Source organism: Alnus glutinosa, chromosome 4 (genome assembly GCF_958979055.1).
Source record: "Alnus glutinosa chromosome 4, dhAlnGlut1.1, whole genome shotgun sequence".
Lineage (NCBI taxonomy): Eukaryota > Viridiplantae > Streptophyta > Magnoliopsida > Fagales > Betulaceae > Alnus > Alnus glutinosa.
The window spans coordinates 10,261,459-10,282,085 of NC_084889.1; the positions used below are offsets into that span (position 1 = coordinate 10,261,459).

Below are 20,627 nucleotides of genomic sequence, written 5' to 3' on the forward strand. Positions count from 1 at the left end.
ATATAAAAGGGATCAAAACTAGGGGACCAAGCCCGGGGGGAGAGGGTCATGGGATCACGAATGCTCGGAGTCTAGGAGTGGTCATGAACTCGGGACCAGGTCCTGGAGAGGGACACTAGGAAAGTGCTTACTGCCATCAGCACCATTCTTGATTCTTTCATTCTTTTTTACAAGATTTAGCATTCTTTTATAGGTTACGTGATGTAGAACAACGTACAATTTCAGTTCTGTTTAATTTGCAATATCATGCAACAATGAAATTGTTTGATATCTGATTCTTTTTGAAGCTTTCAATTCTCTATTTTATGCATCCGCGGATAATTGTTCTTACGCTTTGGGATATCGGCTTTTGATTATTACCAAGTGTGCTTGCCGTGTGTATGAGAGAGATTGATGCAGAAGAATTAGCGCCTAGTTCCGTTTGTTTCGACGTAAAATGTTTTTCGACGTAAAATATTTTTAACGAAGAAAAAATAATTTTCTTGAAAATATATTTTGGTGTTTAACTCGTACGAAAAAATCACCAATAGCAAGAAATCACCGATGATGAGATTCCGTCACTGGCCACTAAATTTCGGCTATTATTACTGGATTCTGGCCAGTTTGGCTGAAATCCGGCAGCAATGGCCAGCTTCCTACTAGTTTCGTCAGAATCTAGGTATTTGTGCCGGATTCCGGCTAGCTTCGGCACAAGACAATCGGATTTCAGCAAATTGGATGGATTCCGACCGTATTAGTCAGATTCCGGCCAATTTAGTTGGAATCTGGTAGCTGGAATACGGTGACGGTGCCAGATTCCAGCCTGTTTTGTCGGAATCTAGTGGCGGTCGCTAGCGCTTGAATCCTGTGATCGGATACCAAAATTCAGAGACCTTCGTCGGTAGATTCGGGTCACCAACAAACTCCAATGTTTGGCAGTGGCGAATTTCCACAAACGTGCTTGTAAGAATGAAGAGTTTAAATTCAGAAAACAATTTACGATTTATCCGTAAAACGTTTTCCAAAAATTAAAGAGGCTTTTACGGTCAAACTAAAAATGATTTCCGTTGACCATCATTTTTTGTTATACCAAACACCGAAAAATATAAAAAAAATTTAGGCCCAAACAAACAGAGTATAAGTTGTCAGATACTGAATTAATGATATTGAAATATCTTGATAGAAAAAAATCAACACAAAAATAATAAGAATCGGGCATAAGTTTTGAGGATTATTTTGCTTTATCTTTAAGTATATTACTCGATCTCCAAGTTTTAGGATTATTTTGTATTTTTATCTTTATCTTTTTCTCTAAATATTTTGCTGGGTGAGAACTAAAAGATTAGCATATATAAAAGCATATGATGTGTGTTATTTTTCAATTTAATTTTCTAGTATGAATCAAATTTCATTTTTAGAAATTATTTATTTAGTTTTTTTTTTCAAGATTTATGCAAAACCTGACAAATGTCAGATACTTAGCGCTGAAACTCTAACCACCCATCACGACACAAGAGGACCTCTTCTTGACGCGAAGGCAAATTTCTATGCAATAAAAAACCAGATCTTGGCTAATTTTGGCCATATCTTTCCCATACTGTATGCATACATGCATGTACTTTTATACATTATTTTATTTAATGATAATTTTTAGTACCGCGTCAATGAGTAAACACCGAAACGTTCGTGTTCGTGCTAAGGCAATCAAGTCTTTTTTTCTTTAAAATTCAATGGTAATTTTAAGAACGTTTGTAGTCCATGACATTATATTTCAATTTGAGAGGATAAAAAAATAGTCCATAACATTACATTTTAAGAAAGTATTTGCTTCTTACATGTTTTAAAAATAAATATCATTTTATTAGACCGATTTTTAAGAATTAGCTACAAAATAGAAATATGTCCTTAAAAAAAAAAACAATGGAGATCGCTCTACATATAAAACTGGAAGATTCGAACAAAGGCGGCGTTTACTCAACGCCTACAGATTTCCACGGTTTTTAAAAGTAAGAGGGAGCGTTAGTAGTGAACCCATAGAGAAGCCAGAATTCCTCCGCTCGTCCACTCCTCGCAATCAAACTTTCCAAGAGAATCGCAATAGCTCCTATTGCAATTGAAATGGGAAGCTCCAAGACTGGGGTTACCGACTCATCCGCCACTGAATCCGACGGCGCCGTCACCAAGACCGATTCTGACGTGGACATTGACGACGACGGCGACTGCGATTTCGATTATCCTCCTAACACCGATTCTTGCCCCTTCCTCGAAGGAGAAAAGGTCCTTGCTTTCCATAACCTTTGCGTTTACGAAGCCAAGGTACTCTCTTTTCTCTTTTCAGTCGGTTGGGTTCTAGAACATAGTTTTAGGAAATTTGATAAAGTACGAAATGGAAAACATAGATTATGATCGGTTTTTGCTTTATCTTTTTCAAAACGAAGTATTCGTCTAAAATGAAACTTCAATTCAAGCAGAAACTTCTCCTGCTCTTGATTGACCAATAACCACGGTTAGATTATATTTTATTTTCCAATAACCACGATTTGTTTTTCGTCCATATTGCAAGAACTACTATTATATTATATAATATTTTTCTCATCAACCGAGTGAGTGGGCATCAGATGCAACAATCTTCTCACTTCAGTTCAATTGTACGAACATTAATCGAGTGGTTTCAAAATCGGTTTAGTTTAGACCTTTAGTGGGCCTCTGTTAACCAAGAAAGCAGAGATCCCTGTGAGCTGTACTTTGAATCTATTTGGTAGCGAATAAATTGGAGTCTTTTTATAGTGAAAAGAAAAAGAAATGTGACGGTTTTGTTAGGATATTTTTTGGCACTGAAACTGCTTTTCAGCTTTTGGTATTCAGGTCAAGTGGTTTTAGTTTCCAGTCCCAAGTATAGCTTACTCAGGTTTCTTTACTTAATAGAGACTCACTTTGAAACTATATTGTGGATATTAATAGAATTAGAAACTCATGGTTTATTTTGAAACAAGCCTAAAATTCTTGGGAGATTTGTATGGTATTCCCCTTTAAATATATCATCCTTTACTCTCCCTGTACTCATATGGCCTGAGAGTGCTCCAACTAGTAGCATCTGAGAACTCCTTGGAGTTGATAATATATTGATGACTTCCCTGTTTGGTATAAGTGATTGAAGACTTACTTGTCTCCAGCGTGGTGTTTTTGTGAATTTTTTCTCAAATAAAATATTAAGCATTGGCGCAGCAGAAGAGAAATTAACGCTAACAAGGAGACCTGGCGTTACACCAGAAGAGCACTCCAATAGTTAGCTTGTAATAAACTTCTTCATTAATTCCTTCTTCGAGTACCGGGCATTATATATAGAGAAATGTTTGGTTTCCATCTTTTGCTCATTTCTTGTCCATTTCCATATAAGAAATGAGCAAATCCATCATTGAATATGTGGTCCCACAGATTCAATAATGGATTTACAAAAGATATGGGTAAAAGATGGGCAAGATATGAATGCGTATTATTTTTCTTATATATATTACCTACTTATTCAATAGGAATGTAGATAATAGAAATTGCTAGTGAATGGATCATGACACTAGATGTGAACACTGAGACTCCTATGGGACTTGCAACGGATGTGGAAAAGAACTCCTCATGAACAACAAACTCCCTTTGCAAATAAAACTCTCGTGTGACTTGGGTTCTTCCTGCATGCCCATTGGTGTTTGAAATGCACAAACAATGCAAGTATTTAAACTGTTTGTCTTTTTGCCTAGTGATTCTTTCAACTTTATTTACTACATTATACATGTAGTGATCTCAACTTCTCCATACTAATGTTCCATTCAATGTTTTTATGTAATGCGTCAATCCATGGACTATACTATAGTGCTCACTTGTTGGCAAATAACACATGGGTCAATTCGTGGGGGTGGGAGACTAGGCAGTAGGGGTGTCAGGATTTAAAATAGAACCCCAAATCCAATTCCAAAATAACACTATAAGTCTATAATAGAACTAAATACAACTGTAAGGAAAATAATGCTAGAAGAAGAAAAAGAAGAGAAAGGAAGAGGAAGAAGAAAAAGACTATAAAAGAAAGAGGAAGAAGAATTTACAAAAATACCTTGATTTATAATATTACAACAATATGCATAATCTTTTTTTTGATAAGTAAAAATTGCATTGTGTAACGACTAAAAAGTGTAATAGGTGTCACCGTTGTATTATATATATATTTTTGGTAGGCTAGGCCACCAAGTAGATTTTTTTTTTTTTGGGGGGGGGAGGGGGGGGGGGCATGGCACCCCAGCCCGACTGTCTTTGCCACCGGTTGTACCTAGTTTTCTTAAGTATCACACTTAAGAGTTTCCTTGGCATCATACTTTGGAGAAGGTTTGTATCACACCTTGAAGAACAATTATTGTTGGAAATTTCTTAGTTGTCTTCTTCATTCAACCATAATATGAAAAAGAGTAATGCTAGAAACTACATTTTTATCCTACAATATTAATGTGGGACTCCAATCCTTCCATCAATCTTTATAAAAATAAAAAATAAAAAAATAAAATCAAAGGTTGGTTGGGACTTGCCACATCAGCATTGTAGGATAAAAATATGGTATATAGCACTACTCTATGAAAAACCCTTATATCTATAGAGAGGCATCTAATGCTTAATCCTAATTGGACTTGGCCTTTATGAGCATTACCTAAATAACGAGTTAAACTCACAAATAAAATAAAAAACATAATAAACCCAAAATAAGATCGTAAGGATTAGAAGTGCAACTCATCTCCTGAAATTAAAAAGAAGAAGAAGAAGAAGAAGAAAACTACAGATACATTTGGCTCACAAAATTAAATAAAACTAAATTAAAGAAAGTTGACTTTTTGTTGTTTGCATCAGTCTTGAACCGGCTGGCTATACTGCACAGTTTCTTTGATTTTCCCCACGGTTGAGAAGAAGACAAGCTGGACCGTGTGGCAAACTATCTGTGTCCTGATTCCTTTGACTAATGGGATAGTATTGGCTAATGATTCATATTAGTATCCTTGCACCATTGTTCATCAAGCATATATGATGGTTGGTACATTTTTCCTTATCTTTGGGGCAATGTATATCTCATTTTTTGGTTAGTTGGAAAGGCCATACATATGCATTGAAGTAATTCTCCTCAACTGTTAAAACCCATGACCTTAAGCATGTTGCATAAGCTTGAATGTGCAATTTGTGATCCTTTCTTGAGTAAACATATACACCTTTTTTTTTTTTTGGTGGGATAGGTAATATATGTATACACTAAGTTAAAAGCACGTATGATTTGGAAGTAACCTTAAGTGCTTGTACTGCTGCATCTTCAGATTTTGTTGACTTTTTGTATTGTAAATGTTAATGCTCTCTTATTTGGTTAGTCTAATATGATATATGTTTTATTTGCAAGGTGAGAAAAATTGAATACCGGGGGAAGGAGTGGAGCTTTCTTGTTCATTATCCTGTAAGTATTAACTTTTTTTGCTATGTTATATTAAAAATTTTCTTCAAGAGTGTGTTGAGCCATAGTACTGTGTCTGTTATTTGGTTCCTCAATGCTTTATAAATTTTACCTTTATCTCTGTGTTCTTGGTTGCATCATCAAATGGCATCCTGTTATAGTATCTTGATCAGATACTCACTTGTGTTGTGCAGGGCTGGAGCAAAAAGTGAGTATGATTTCCCGTTAGTGTACCTGGCATCTGAAAATTCTGAATTCTGATTTAATTTTTCTATGTGGCAGGCGGTTGGTAGTTGAAACTGGAGTTCTAGCTCTTTTTTTTTTATTTTTTATTTATTTTTTTTAAGCATATTATGTTTCACTTTACAGATGATGGTGGTTCCAGCACCTCTCATTTAGCCTTTTTGTTGATCCTATTTTTTTTTTTTTTTCCTTCAAGCTCAATACTATAGCTCTTGTTCCTTTTTATTTATTTATTTTTATATTCATATCATAATTTTTCTTATTTTACATTACAGAATAATGGCTTCAATAATTTGCATTTTGCATCTTGGTTCAATTGTTTTGAACTCCAGTATTGATGCATTTTGCATGTTGGTGCAATTGTTTTGAACACCAGTATTGATGTGCAATTGTGGGTTTTTTGTTGTTAGTTTCTTTAGCCAGTTCTGTTTATATGAACTGCAAGGAATCTTAGGCTATGTTTGGTAACGGCTTCAAAAAGTCTTTCTCTTCTCAGAACATTTAACAAATATCAAAACACAAAGCACTTTTCAAAAAACAAAACTCAAAACACTTATCAGAAAAACAAAACACTAAACACTTTTTAGGATTTTTTTTTTTCTAAAAAAATAAAAAATAAAAAAATGTTCACACATTCTTTTAGGAATATTTTAGGAAAATAGATGCTTAATTTTTCAGAAGTAGGGCTGACTTATTATTTATAGAACGATTAAAAAAAGAGAGAAATGGTAGCACTGCGACCCCGAACGGAGGAGAGGGGTGGCCGTGTGGCTACCTTGGTTGTACTTCCTCTGCTGAGGGTGGCAGCACACCCACATTTTTTTTTTTTTTTTTTTTTTTTTTTTTTTTTTTATATTTTTAATTTTTATAAGAAAGAAGTCAGCTCCACACTTATTTTTGTTTTCTCAAAATAAGCATGTTTAGTAGTTTATTTGAAAACACAAGTCACTTTCCAAAAAAATTACCGAACAATTTTTTTATGTGGACTCCATAGAAAATATTTTCTCAAATGTGGGCCTCACCAAAATCACTTCTCAGCCTTATATCACATAAAATACTTTTTCAAATCAAAATACCAAAAAAAAAAAAAAAAACTCTTGTCAAAGTCATTAACAAGCATACCCTTAATTTCATTAGGCTTTGTTTTCTTCAACAGTTGGGATGAATGGGTTGGCATGGATCGTTTGATGAAGTTCACGGAGGAGAATGTGCAGAAACAAAAGGGCCTCAACAAGAAGCAGTTCTTAGAGAAGAATACAAAGCTACCACGTTCTTCGCTGATTAAACCAAAAAGTTCCAATGGTTAGATCTATCCTCTTGCTAATTTAGTTACTATTAACTCAAATATTGATATTTTTGTTTTGCCAAAGCATCAGATATGTTCTTAATTTTTTCTTTATTTCTTTCTTGTTCCTTTTCCTCATATTTTCTATTTGGATGTGGTGCTAGAACTGTATTTTGTTTGTTTCTTGTTCTTTTTCCTCTTCTTTTCTCTTTGAATATAGTGATAAAACTTGTGCTGTTTTTCTGTCTCTGACGATCGAAGAAAAGCAGTGCTAACCTATAAAAATTGGAACTCTGGGCATATGTTTCATTGATTGGTGTTGAGCATCAAGATGGATGTGAGAGTCTGCATTGATTCTGACCCAACATTCTTCTTATCAGTCAGCACTATACAATCAAAATTGAACTTAAGCATTCCGTCATTTATGTGTCTACGTTGATTCTGACCTAGCATTCTTCTTGTCAATCTGAACTATACAATCAAAATTTAACTCGAGCATTCTGCCTTTTATGTTAGAATTCATAGGATTTCTTTTTAGACTTAAATTGTATAATTTCCTCATAAGATGATATCAAAATCTGATCATTATCATGAGATTTACATTCCTTATATTGTACATCTACATGGCATATAAATAGGCAATTTCACTGTATTATCAAATAAGTCAATAATATCAAGATGTTGCCCTATGCGACACTTCCTAGTGGTAGACACATGCCTCTAAGACCGAACCATACCAAACTTGCGTTCTCTTTCTCTTGCTTCCGCATTCCTATATTTTACATTATTTTATATTTTTATATTTCCTACAGGGTATCAAAGCCTTTTTTTTTTTTTTTTGTGGTCTTCAATTGTTTAGTTCAGGTGTCTTTGAGTACTGTTTTACAAAAACAATAATACTCAAAAGATTCTACTCGTCCTGATCTGCACTGTGCTAGTAGAATGAAGTCATTCCAACTTGCCACGCGGCCGCACGTGCATTGGTTCATCTCTGCCTTCCACGCGCTACAAACTCCGCCACCACCTCTAATGCGTTGTCACTGTCAACCGGTTTTGGTGTTTCAGCACCAAAAAGCAGGCACAAAGACTGTCGATTTGCTTAACTGAGGAAAAATCCCGTTGTATCCGGCCACTGTATCCCACTCTATCTGGCCATCTCTAGCAACTATCACCGGCCACTGTCTCTGGTTACACCATAAGCCAATGTCACTTGTTGCTGTCCTCGGCAACAAAGGCCGACCATTGTCCCTGCAACTATTGCCCCCAACCAAGTCATCGCCACTGATTCGGCCACCATATCGAACAACCTTCTCCATCTTCACTGATGAGTTTACTCAATCTAGGAAAAAAAAAAAGAAAGAAGTAAAAAATATTAAAAAAAAAAAAAATTACTAATTATTTTCCTTCCAAACTCAAGCTTCTACTTTGAGTTTGAGGGGGGATTAAAAACGAATGTGCCTTCGCAAAAAAAAAAAAAATTGCCATTTATTTTTCATTCCAAACTCAAGCTCCTTCGCCGAGTTTGAGGGAGATGTTAGAATCCGTAGGATTTCTTTCTATACTTAAATTGCATCATTTCCTTATCAGATGATATCAAAATTTGATCAGGTAATGATCTAATTATTATCATGGGAATTACATTCCTTATATTTGTACATCTACATGGCCTATGTATATGCATTTCCACTATATTATCAAACAAGTCAATAAGATTAAGATGTAGCCCTATAGGATATTTGGTGGTGGAGGGCGCAAGCCTTTAAGGCCGAACTACTCCAAAATTCTGTGTTCCTATTTTAATATATTTTACAATTTATGTGCCTACATTGATTCTGACCCAACATTCTTCTCATTATTCAGCAGTTGCATCTAGTCTTATTCATTTAAAAAGAAAAAAAAGAAAACTGGTTCGCTGCAATCTGCAAATATGTGGGTATTGTTTATATATATTTTTAAATGGGATGTTGTTTTTGTCTCTTTTTCTGAGCTATTCTGGAAAATTCAATGCAGTGGGAAGAGCCAAGAAGCGAAAGAATGACTCCATTAAGGTATTGCCTGAAGCACTTCCAGCTCACCCACGCATGATTTCGTTCCTTTTGCATAATCCTGACTAATTCATATGCATTAGTTTGATATTTCATTCAAATCAGCAAAATAATTGTTTTTTACTTCAATGAGGATTTTTTTTTTCCCCCAGGTTTTCCATTGTTAGTTTGGTATCTTTACTGAGCCAATTGTTTACCTACTGTTAGGAGAAGGGCACAATACCCTTGGACAAGCTTGTGAACATCCAACTTCCACCACCACTGAAGAAGCAATTGGTTGATGACTGTGAATTTATTACTCATTTAGGCAAGGTAACTATATCCTCTAATTTCTGTGGTACGTTTGAGATTTCTAGCTTACCCCAAAATAATAAAGAAAAACCTCAGAGACTAGTCATCAGATAATGCCTAATTTGGTGTTGGAACATAATTGCAATAAAATTCTTCAGTAGACTTGCTGTTAAATGAGAGCCTTTTCTTTTGTCATCTTGATGTGCATCTAATTACTCCAGCTTTGCAAAATCTCTGTTTCTTTCCTGCTCCCATGGTGTAATCAATCTATATTCTTTAGCTTGTGAATTTTCTATGTCCCTTTCCTGTTCCCATGGTGAACCTATATGTCTGAGCATAAGTGATCTGATTTTGTGGGATTTCATTTACAATAAAGGAAACATCAAACATGCCTTACCGTGCAGTCAGTGCACTTGTTTCTGAGGTTTATGCTTATATTGAATTTAAAGAAGCTCATGTACATATATTTTTTTTATTGATAATTGTTAAATTATCATTTATCCGAAAAGGGTAAATTTAATTATTTAATTAATACTTTAACACTCTCTCTCTCTCTCTCTCATGTGTGGGCTCAAACTATCCCTTAACAAGTGAGGTGGAATACGTTGAATATATAACTTAAATGGAGATAAAATGTGGAGTCAAGCTTCGAATTCAAAATCTCTACTATGATATTATCTTAAATTTATCTAAAAATATTAAGCTGAAAGGAAATGATAAATTTAATAATTTAATTAATACTTTAACAATAATCAACGACCTAATGTTGCGAGATAACTATCATAACCTTAACTATGATATAAATGAGTCACATGGCTGATTTTGGTTGCCTTTGGGTAACACCCAACATTTTCATCATTTTTTTTCCACATTGGTAAAACCTATAAGGCGCTATTACCTGACTTTAAGAATAGTAGCGGAATTTAATTGAACGATAACTGTAAGAACAATTCTAGAGCACTATTTGAAAACCTGATTTTTTTGATAAGTAATAACAAAAGCACAAAGGCGCAACCGAAGTACATATGGAGTGTAGAAGAGAAAAGCGTAGCTAGAAGCGGAGAAGAGATCTAAGAAGACATGAAAACTCAAAAAATTAGAATCTAAGGTAGCGGCCCAAAGAAAGAGAGTTTTAAAGAATAAAGCCCTTTAATTCCACCAAGGTCCTCTCATGGTCCTCAAAACTATGATCGTTTCTTTCCCTCCATATACACCACACAAGAATCATCTTCCAAACTGCGTCAAGTTAAGACCTACCCCCTGGCACTCTCCAATTGGCAAAGAGGTCTACCGATGACTAAAATTAACCAAGAGTGTGGGTTCTCAACTTACTCTCACAAAATTACTTATTCATGAGAATATTCAAGAATATTAAGTTCTTAGTGAATACTGAAGATTTGGAGTGAATTGTGAGTGTTACAAAGCTCTCTATTTATAGGCTTAGCATACTGAGAGAGGAGGTAGTTCTAATCCATGTGGGACTAGGTGAAGCAATTCTAATTCCTGTGGGACTAGGAGGTGTGCTACTAGGGGAATAAGTTGAAACCATACGACCTAGGCTGGATTTTAGTCCCAGCCCATGCGCCTATCCCCTGGTCTTGGGCTTGGGTTTTATCCTCAAGCCCATATTCTTGCCTATGCATCTTTATGCATTAATTGTCTCTAGCCCAATAAATAAAAGTCTGAACTTGGTTAATTTACATTAGTTCGGTGAGGAACCCAAAGGGAAAAATAAAACTAACTTTAAATAAGCTCGTGACCCTTGTCAGCTCATGATTGTCACAAGGTTACTATGTAATTACAAGTGATTTCATTAAACAAATGTAATTGAACTCTGATTTATGTTTTTGATTAATACAATTAATCTGTTAGATAATTCTTAATATTGACTTTTGATTCATCCATGAAATATTATGTAGAGAATTCAATAATACCATCACATTAATTCTCTATTTCATTATCCTTGAGTACCCAAAAATGCTCTGGCCTAAGACTCAAAATAATTAATCTACTAAATCTATTTTAAGGGAAAATTAATATCCTTTAAATAAAGGACTTTGATTCTTTTTTGAAAAAGATGTTTCCACAATGCTACATGTGATCTCCCAATGTACCGAGAATTTTGACCGCAGTAAAGGTCTCACTCCTAAATGCATCAAAATGACTTTTACTTGACATCTGAGTTCACAATTCTCTTAGGGTTTAGAATCAATATTATAAAAAGTTTTAAAGTTACAATCATTTATTTTTTACATTGTTTATAAGGAATGACAACTCCCATGGTCGTTCAGTGCATTGCATCCCTATGCTTCCACACTTCTCTCGATCAAGATAAATCATCCTGGTTGATGTGTTACAGTGTTAGCAAATGGAATGCCCAGTTCCAATGAGTGCGGACAATAGCTTATGAACTTGTAAGGTTTATAGTTTAAGATCTTCTTGTGTGATAATCTCATTAGTCACACTATAAACCATATTCAATACAATTCATGGACCATTTATATGCACATTATAAATAATCAATAAAGATAAGCATGTAAACAGGTTATATGCTATATGTTCAATTAAATAAATCAGTAAATAATAACTTTATTCATTTTTAACTAAAATGTCTTACAAAAAAAATGGAGTTTAGGGCACTATCCCCAACACAAAACAACCCTCTTTTGGAAAGTATCCAACAAAGTTTGTCCTCCACACCCTGTCTCACTCTAATTGGAATACAAGTGTAAAGAGAGGGAAAGAGATTCACCTCACAATCATGAGCTGCTCTGAGAAAGTTAATATTTCACTGATGAGAGGTACTAGAAAGCTTCAAATGATCTGCTATAGTAGCTTCCTTAAAACGAGCAATGCTAAACAAGTCCGGAAAGAAAGTCTTCAGAGCTTGACCCCCACACCAAACGTCATGCCAGAATTGAATTTTGGAGCCATCCCCCATTTTAAATCTAATGTGGCTAGAAAGCTCCCCTCAGCCTCTCTTATAGTGGATATTTTAGTTTTTATGTTGGGTATTTTATAGCAAGTGTTAGGCTTTTTTGAGATTGTGTTATGGAGCTTAAAAAGTTCTTTTAGTACTTAAAAAGTTGTGCCAAACAAAAAGCTAGTATGTTTGGTAAAAAACTCCAAAAGTATTTCTTTGACTTTTTTTACTCAAAAAAGTCCAAAACGGACTTTTGAGAAAAGCTTAAAAATGAAGCTTTTTTTGAAAAACAATTTTTGGCTTTAAAAGCTCTATTTCCCAACGCAATGCCAAACACGCTCTTAATATTCTTTCAGAGCCCCACCCATGAGCCTCCTTAGAACATCACCCACCCTGATCACTGCCATATTTAGAATCCACAACAATCCTCCATAGGTCATCTTTCTCGTGAACGTAGCGCCACTGCCACTTCCTCATAAAAGCTCAATTGAACACAAGTGCTCCTTTTGAAAACGGAGTACAGAACGTTGCCTGGCTAACCAAGTGAAATTTGAACTCTTCACCTATACCACTCCACAAAAAATCCCGCTGTAATTTCTTTAGGCAATTGGCCACATGAACTGGAAGGGGGGAAAAGGGACATGAAATAGGTAGGAAAATTAGAGAAAGTGCTTTTAATTAATGTAACTCTCCCATCTTTTGATAAGTACATTATCTTCCATCCAGCCAAACGATGCTCATCCTTCTAAATGATGTCATCCCAAATATGGTTGGCTTTGAACGAAGCTCCCAAGGGAAGACCTAGATACTTCATAGGCGAGGAAGATACCCTACAGCCCAAAATACCAAACTTTCAACATTTATAACATTGCCAACCGGGACCAACTCTGATTTAGCCAAATTAATCTTCAAACGAAAAACCACTTCAAAACATAAAAACAACCTACACAAATTGCGTAGATGACTTGGATTTGCCTCGCTAAAAATCAGGGCGTCATGTGCAAACAAAATATGAGAAATGTTGATAGCACCACTACTCGTTGACCACATTGTGAAGCCTGATAAAAGACCCCATCCATTAAGGCTAAGATCATTTTACTCAACGCCTCCATGGGTCTCGAACGTATAATCCTCGATTGAACTAGGCTTGCCTTGGGTAAACTTTCGTATTGTAAACTTTGTACTTTTTTTTTTTTTAAATTTATTCATAAAACTATTATTGAAAATAACTTTTAAGAACATACTTTGTACTATGTATATTTTTTTCATAAATCTCTTTTTGAAAACCTTATGATGAAAATCAATTTGTTGTAGGTAAATAAATTTACTTACAGATGCATGCAAAAACGTATTGATACTTCAAATAGTAGAATGGTTTACTTACTAATGCATGGTAAAATATTTCATGTAAAACATATGCAATATTAATACAGGAAACAAATTTACTTGTTTCATTTGGATCTTCGCTAACTTTTACTTCCTTTACGTATCTGTCTTGAACATATCACATTCAATAGTTAGGGTTCTCTATCGTTGAAAATCATAACATTCTATCAAAACCCTAGACAATCATTTTTCCCAATTTCTCATTCTCTCACTATCTTGTTCTAACGAACCTAGTCTTGTTCGAACGAGATATCCTATCTTAAATTATCTGACGTAGAACTTTTCTTGAACCTTAATTTTCTCATCATCAATCACTTCCTCTATATTATATCACCATAATTATCTGAACATGCATTCCAAAATACACAATGTACTATTAAAATTGATCTATTTAAATCAAACCCTAATTTCCAGCTTACTTTAATGTTTAACAATCCTAATGTAATTTAAGCATTGTAACCTCTAATGGATTATCACTATCAACACTTAATTGACACAAATTAATCATTACTTCAATAAATGGAGAGAAATTGGCAGAAACATTACCTTACTGAGCTTCCTGCAAGATTTCCTTCTTTTGGATTTCTCCAAGTGTTTCCCTCTTTCTCTCACTACCAATACTCTAAAAAACCTCTTTCTAGGTACTGGAAGACAAGGGAATGACATTTGTGGAGTTTCAAATTCGGAAATCCCCTAGTTATAGAAAGCTTTTTCAGCAAAACGTGTCATGATGTGTCGTCTACTTTGGTTAAACGCCTGATGTGTGGCTTGTTTGAACAAGCCTTAATTTTGTTTGAACGAGATTATTTCTTAGCCATTAAGAGATTCTCTAGCATGGGACACATAGCATTTAACTTAACATGTGGCTAGGGGTGTTAAGCCGGACGGTCGGTTGGAAACCGGTAACCGGCCCTACTGGAACGGTTACCGATTTTAGAAAATATTGAAACCGGTTATAACGGTAACCGGGTGTGTGTGTATATATATATATAAATCGGATCAAAAAAAAAGGTTGAAATGTTTTTTTAAAGGTCTAAAAAATCTTAAGTTAGGAGGGTGGCTAATCGTCTTGATAAAATTCAAAGGGATTTTCTTTGGGGTGGCATTGGTGATGAGACCAAATTTCATCTAGTGAATTGGAACAAGATTTGTACACCTTTGCATGCAGGTGGGTTGGGAGTTCACAATGTCATCCAGTTCAATCGAGCACTCTTGGGTAAGTGGTTGTGGAGATATGGTAGGGAGAGAGAGGCTTTATGGCGTTTGGTGATTGATGCCAAATTTGAGAGTTTAAAGGGTGGGTGGTGCTCGAAAGAGGTTTCGGGTTCTTTTGGAGTGGGGGTGGGAGAAATTTCGCAATTTTGTTCGTTTTGAAGTGGGGAATGGATCAAATATTAGTTTTTGGTAAGATTGGTGGTGTGGGGATAGATCTTTGAAGTAATGCTTTCCAGCTCTTTTTAGTATAGTAAGGAACAAAGATGAGATGGTAGCGGATAATTTGGTGGTTCATAATGGTGTAATTCAGTGGAATGTTCTCTTCACGCGTCAAATCCAGGATTGGGAGATGGATATGGTCCTTTCTTTCTTCGATCGACTTTACTCCACTTCGGCTCGAAATGGAGAAGGTGACAGGTTAGCGTGGAATCCCTCTAAAAAAGTTTCATTTGAGGTGAGATCCTTCTATGAAGAGCTTATTAGGAAAGATGGCCCATCTGTTCAATATTTTCCTTGGAAGAATTATTTGGCGTGTTAAGGCTCCAACAATGGTGGCTTTCTTCGTATGGTTAGCTGCTTTGGGCAAAATATTGACGCATGATAACTTGCATAAGAGGAATGTTATAGTAATTGAGTGGTGTTGTTTATGTAAGAAGAGTGGGGAGTCTATTGATCACTTGTTGCTTCACTGCGAGGTAGCCCGGGATCTTTGGAGCTACGTTCTTATTTTATTTGGGGTTGAGTGGGTTATGCCACGAACGGTGTTGGAGTTGTTGAGTAATTGGGGGGCGGCAATTGGATGTAGTCATGCTAAAGAGGCTTGGCGGTTAGCTCCTCTGTGCTTGTTGTGGTGTATTTGGAGGGAGTGGAATGCTCGACTGTTTGAAGATGTAGAGACATTTATGGTGGAGTTATTGAAGCGGTTGCTCAATACATTATATTTTTGGATAGCGCCCCATCATAGTTTGAGTGTTTTTAATTATGTAGACTTTTTAAATTTATTCTCTGTTCGTCACTTTTAGGAGTTCTCTTGTATACTTCCTGTGTATAAGGGTTGCGCCCTTTTGCGTTTTTTAATAAATTGCAATTACTTATTAAAAAAAAAAAATCTTAAGTTAAGCCCAAAAAGTAGACCCAATACTCAAATTAGGCCTTAAAAACCCAATTTTTTAAAATTTTGGTTACCGATCCGGATAACTGGGTACCAACTGATAACTGCCAGTTATTAAATAACTGGTTAACCGGCTAATCGGTTACCAGAGCCAGTTGGCGATTTTGGCCAACTGGCTACCTCGGTTACGGTTATCGGTTTTAACGAATAACCGGTAATTGTAACCGGGTTTTCACACCTACATGTGGCATTGAACGCAACTTGTTGATGTGGCACCAGACCCTGTTCGTTAAAGTAGCAATGCTAATGTGGCAAGCTCGTTCGAACGAGATTTTTATTTTTTAAATTTATTTTAGAATTTTCAACTTATTTATTTTTTTTTTTTGTCTTTTATTTCTATTTTCTTCTATCTTTTATTTATTCTGGGTATTGCACTTTGTTCCAGCCATACTCTGCATGATCAACTGTTCATTCTTAATTTTGTTAGGGAATATTTGGAGGAACATTTTATTGTCATGGTTGTATACATATTTTGCATTATTAACCAAACTTTATTCTTAATTATTGCACATGGCTATTCTACATATTACAATGATGATTAACTAATTGGGTTTTGTTAGTAATTTGCATATGGCATGGCATATTAGCTGAGATGTGACAAAAACTACCATGAAATTGTAAGTAGCCAAATCCTATACCTGACAGACAAGGGTACCATGGTATGTTGACCAAATATAGAAAAGGGTACCATGGAATGTTGAACCCGGACAGAATTACATTGAACTTTGGCTGTGATTATTAATAAAAGAGGGGAGTGGGTTCAGATGGGAACGGCCTTATCTCAGGAAAAGTAGAACTCGTTATGTGGCTGCTAGTTATTGGTCACATATTTAGGTTTTGATTTTCTCTGATATATTTTTCGCGTGTAAAAGTTTTTGATTCATGTCCTCTCCTGCAGCTTGTAAAACTTCCACGTACCCCAAATGTTGATGACATTTTGAGGAAGTATCTTGATTACAGGTTGAAGAAGGATGGCTTGTAAGTTCATGCCATGCTTTTTTGCCACCTCAGTCTTTTCCTTTATGGCTTGCTAGTTTTAAAGTTGTTCTTGTTTAGTGGACCATGAATTTACAGAGAATTATCTTTTGCTGGTCTAACCGGATAGAAATTGTTACCTGGTGTACATATATTTATCTGTGATATAGTATACTAGAATTAATTTAATTTTTCTGGTTTTTCCACAAAATGCCTGAACAACTCAGTCATTCTCAGAAGTAGGCAAAGTGTGTTTTCTGTTTTCTTTTTTCTTTCCTTAATTACTTGCTTTTGAAGAGTCTTATTTAAATTATAGTAGCTTTTGAACACTAGAGAGCTTAGGTTAGATATTATATTTGTGTTGTAAGATTTTTTAGACTCAATAGAGAATTTTAATCAACTTTTTCAGCGTTGTGCATGTAAATAGATTCCTGGTGATTTTTTTGTGGAGAAAATATTTTCAACATAGCTTTTGCCCTAAAATACTTCTGTTGGTTCTTGTCAAGTTGCAAAAACCTTAAATCACTGAGCATCTGATTATTCAAAGAACAAAGAAAACAAGAAAATGAAAAATTATTGGTTTGCATAAACATCTGTTTCTGACTAATGGTAACACACTTTGTCTTTATCGTCCCTTAAAAGAACAAAGAAAGAACCAGAAACAGCACAAATTTTTGGTGTGCATGATAAAACAACACAAGTTTTAATACACTTTTGTCTCTAGCTCGCTTAACGGGTGCTTCTCCCCTTTGTAAGAACAAGGTGGAGAGTGGGTTTATGTGTTCAAGACTTAACTGGTACCTTGATTGCTAACCTGAGTTACCATCAAATCAAGACAGAGGCTTGTTTAGAAAAATTTGATTTGCTATAATTGAAGAAATGTATGATTTAAGATTGATATATATCAGAGTTAGAATCATTTGATAGTATCCCAGGCATAACGAGGCCAAATGAAAGATGTTCTTTATATATATATATTTGTAAAGCACTTAACTGAATTTCAACTTTGGTTTTCAAAGATACAAACAAGAATAAGAAAAAATACCAATTGAAAGAATAAGTTCAATTGTAAGTTTTTGATTCAGCAATTATTATGGCTACAAGAAACATTTCTGCTACTACCACAGTAGCAGCATCAGGTAAGCATACATGAAAGGGAAATTGAGTGGATTTAACAACTGTACGAGAAAATAATAAGAAGCCATACAAAGTAACAAATAAAAAGTTAGCTTCATTATTATAAATTGAGTTATTGAATATTTCAAACATTTCCACTGATTCTGATTTCTTGAAGTGTCTTTGACTAAACTTATGGTTTCAATAGATTTATATCATTGATTGATAAGGTTGTTAGTTGTACAATTGTCATGAAGGAAGGATGAAGCAAGTTTGTGCTTGGCATCTGAATATCCTTACACATAGACATTGAAGCGTTTTAAAGAGAGGTTGTACATCCATATTGTATATTATTTTATCTAGTTCTGTAAGTGAGAGAAATGTGAAAATATTACCCTGGTCTGAATGCTCTCAAGTGTTTAAACTTTACTACGAACTTCTGTATTTAGAGATTCCACTTTGTATGTGCAATTTTTGTCATGAGTGAAGTTCTTAGTATCATGTTCTTTTAATTGATGCATTTGGGTCTTGGTAATTTCCTATTGTTAGTGTTAATTTGTTTATATTTTTGTATATCATCATTGTTTTTTGTCATAACATAATTCCATCGATATAGGATAGCTGATTCACTCAGAGAAATTCTGAAAGGGTTACATCGTTACTTCGACAAAGCATTGCCAGTGATTCTTTTATACAAAAGTGAGCGTCAGCAATATGACGAAGCAATTTCTGATGATGTCTCTCCATCTACTGTTTATGGTGCTGAACATCTGTTGCGCCTCTTTGGTATGGTTGTCCTTTTATGCTAGACAGTGAATTGCTTGCTTTGGAAAATTTGGGAGAAAGTCCTTGAGCTACCACTCAATTGGTAATGTCTACTAAAAATTGTCAATGTCCACAAGCTTGGCAAGGAGACAAAAATGACCCTATCAATTTTTTATAAGACAAAAATTCCACTATAAATTAAAAAAAAAAAAGAAAAAAAAAAGGAAAAAACAAAATGTTGGAACAGGGTGGGGACTGGTTTGGCCACCCTCATTTGGCAAAATATATATTTTATTTATTGAGGGGGGGCCAAACCACTCCCAGATATGGCCGAAGGGGGTAGCCGAACCACCCTCATGGCCATTTAGGGGTTGGACGAGACACTTCCTGTTCCCGAGTTTTTTGGCTTTTTCTTTTTTTAATCTCGAATTTATAGGGATATTTTTGTCTTATTGAAAAAATTGTTAAGATCATTTTTGTCTTTTTGTTGACCTTAAATTTTTAGTAGTTTGGGGGTGGGGGATATGGTCGCAATTTAGAATCTGGGCGGGACATTGTGAGTTAAGTAGTAGTTTGAAGAGAGTACGTGGACTTTTCCCGAAAATTGTTATAAGTTATGTATTTCCAGTATTTCTAGACATTGACTATTCTTTCTAATTCTGAAAATTCCTATGAGTGCTTAATGTAGCATCTTTCGGCTTATGTAATGGTTTTTTGTTATAGAAGTGCCAGCCATCTTTTTTTCATGCTTCTAATGAGATTCTTTTGGTATTTGCAGTTAAGTTGCCTGAGTTATTGTACTATGCCAACATTGAAGAGGAGACATTGATGGAGCTGCAGCAAAAATTGGTCGACTTTCTAAAGTATAACATTTTATCGATATCTTAACATATAATATATATGTCCATGTGAGAAAATATGATTGGGAAAATGAAAATGCAAATTATTTATATTTGCACAGGATGATTTATGATGCATGCTACTCAAAGAAAAAAAAAAAACTATTACAATTGCTTATAGATTAAATTCTAAAGCTAAATTAAACAGCTCTTCGGAGTGAAGTTTGTCACCTCATTCATACTTATAGGTCTCTTTGTGTATGGATAACCTGCCTCTTGTAGTTTTCTTGAAATTTTTGAAAGTATTATACACATGCTGAGAGATTATACATCTTGTGATGCAGGTTCTTACAGAAGCATCAGAGTGCATTTTTCCTCTCAACTTACCATGTACCGGAAGATGTTGAAACGAGCACAAACAAAGAAGATGACTAGGTCAGAGATGTTTGTACATAACTCACTTAAAAAAAAAAAATGAAATTTTGTACATAGTATCGATTATACCATAGAACAACAGCTTTAGGTTGGTGTCTTCTAAATCTATTTTCCAGGATTTGAAAATTTGGAAACAAGATGTCTGTGCTTCATGTTAATCCTCCTTTGTAAATGAGAGATATCCAACTGTAACTATAATAGAAATATGATGAAGGAAAGCGGGGCAATTACGGTTGATGGTTCCTTGTTATATAATTTTGGTATCTGAATCTTTCATTGTTGGAATCATGCTCGACATCAGTTTAGCTTTGCAAGAAAAAGGATGATTATAATTGCTGTTATTTTCTATGTAATCAAATTATAAATCACTTAGTTAAAGGTATTAATTAAGTGTGCCTTGATTTCTTCTATTTAAATGGTCATGAAAGTTACAAGAGCAATTTTTAGTTGTGGCGTGAAGGTGAGTTAACTTTTCTTATCAGGTGTAAT

The 20,627-nt window shown here is 34.9% G+C and overlaps 1 protein-coding gene across 2 annotated transcripts; it reads left to right on the forward strand.

Annotated features, from left to right (window-relative positions):
- Positions 1–1,912: 1,912 nt before the first annotated feature.
- LOC133866468 (protein MRG1-like) lies at positions 1,913–20,375 on the forward strand. 2 transcript variants are annotated; one of them, XM_062303002.1, is made up of 11 exons: positions 1,913–2,295; positions 5,399–5,452; positions 5,644–5,657; positions 6,849–6,994; positions 8,838–8,906; positions 8,988–9,025; positions 9,230–9,334; positions 16,907–16,986; positions 18,716–18,885; positions 19,643–19,727; positions 20,048–20,375. In XM_062303002.1, the coding sequence occupies exons 1-11, from the start codon at positions 2,098–2,100 to the stop codon at positions 20,136–20,138; spliced, it is 1,050 nt and encodes a 349-aa protein (XP_062158986.1). In that variant the 5' UTR covers positions 1,913–2,097; the 3' UTR covers positions 20,139–20,375. The 2 variants fall into 2 exon arrangements, with proteins under 2 accessions (XP_062158986.1, XP_062158987.1); XM_062303003.1 differs by lacking the exon at positions 8,838–8,906 and having other exon boundaries at positions 1,919–2,295.
- Positions 20,376–20,627: the final 252 nt, after the last annotated feature.

Excerpts from the sequence above, each read along its gene's own strand:
- LOC133866468 (XM_062303002.1), top strand. The coding sequence starts at position 2,098 with ATGGGAAGCTCCAAGACTGGGGTTACCGACTCATCCGCCACTGAATCC. Across the intron at positions 6,995-8,837 it reads TAAACCAAAAAGTTCCAATG|CAGTTGCATCTAGTCTTATT; the intron begins GTTAGATCTATC and ends CTCATTATTCAG. Across the intron at positions 8,907-8,987 it reads TCGCTGCAATCTGCAAATAT|TGGGAAGAGCCAAGAAGCGA; the intron begins GTGGGTATTGTT and ends AATTCAATGCAG.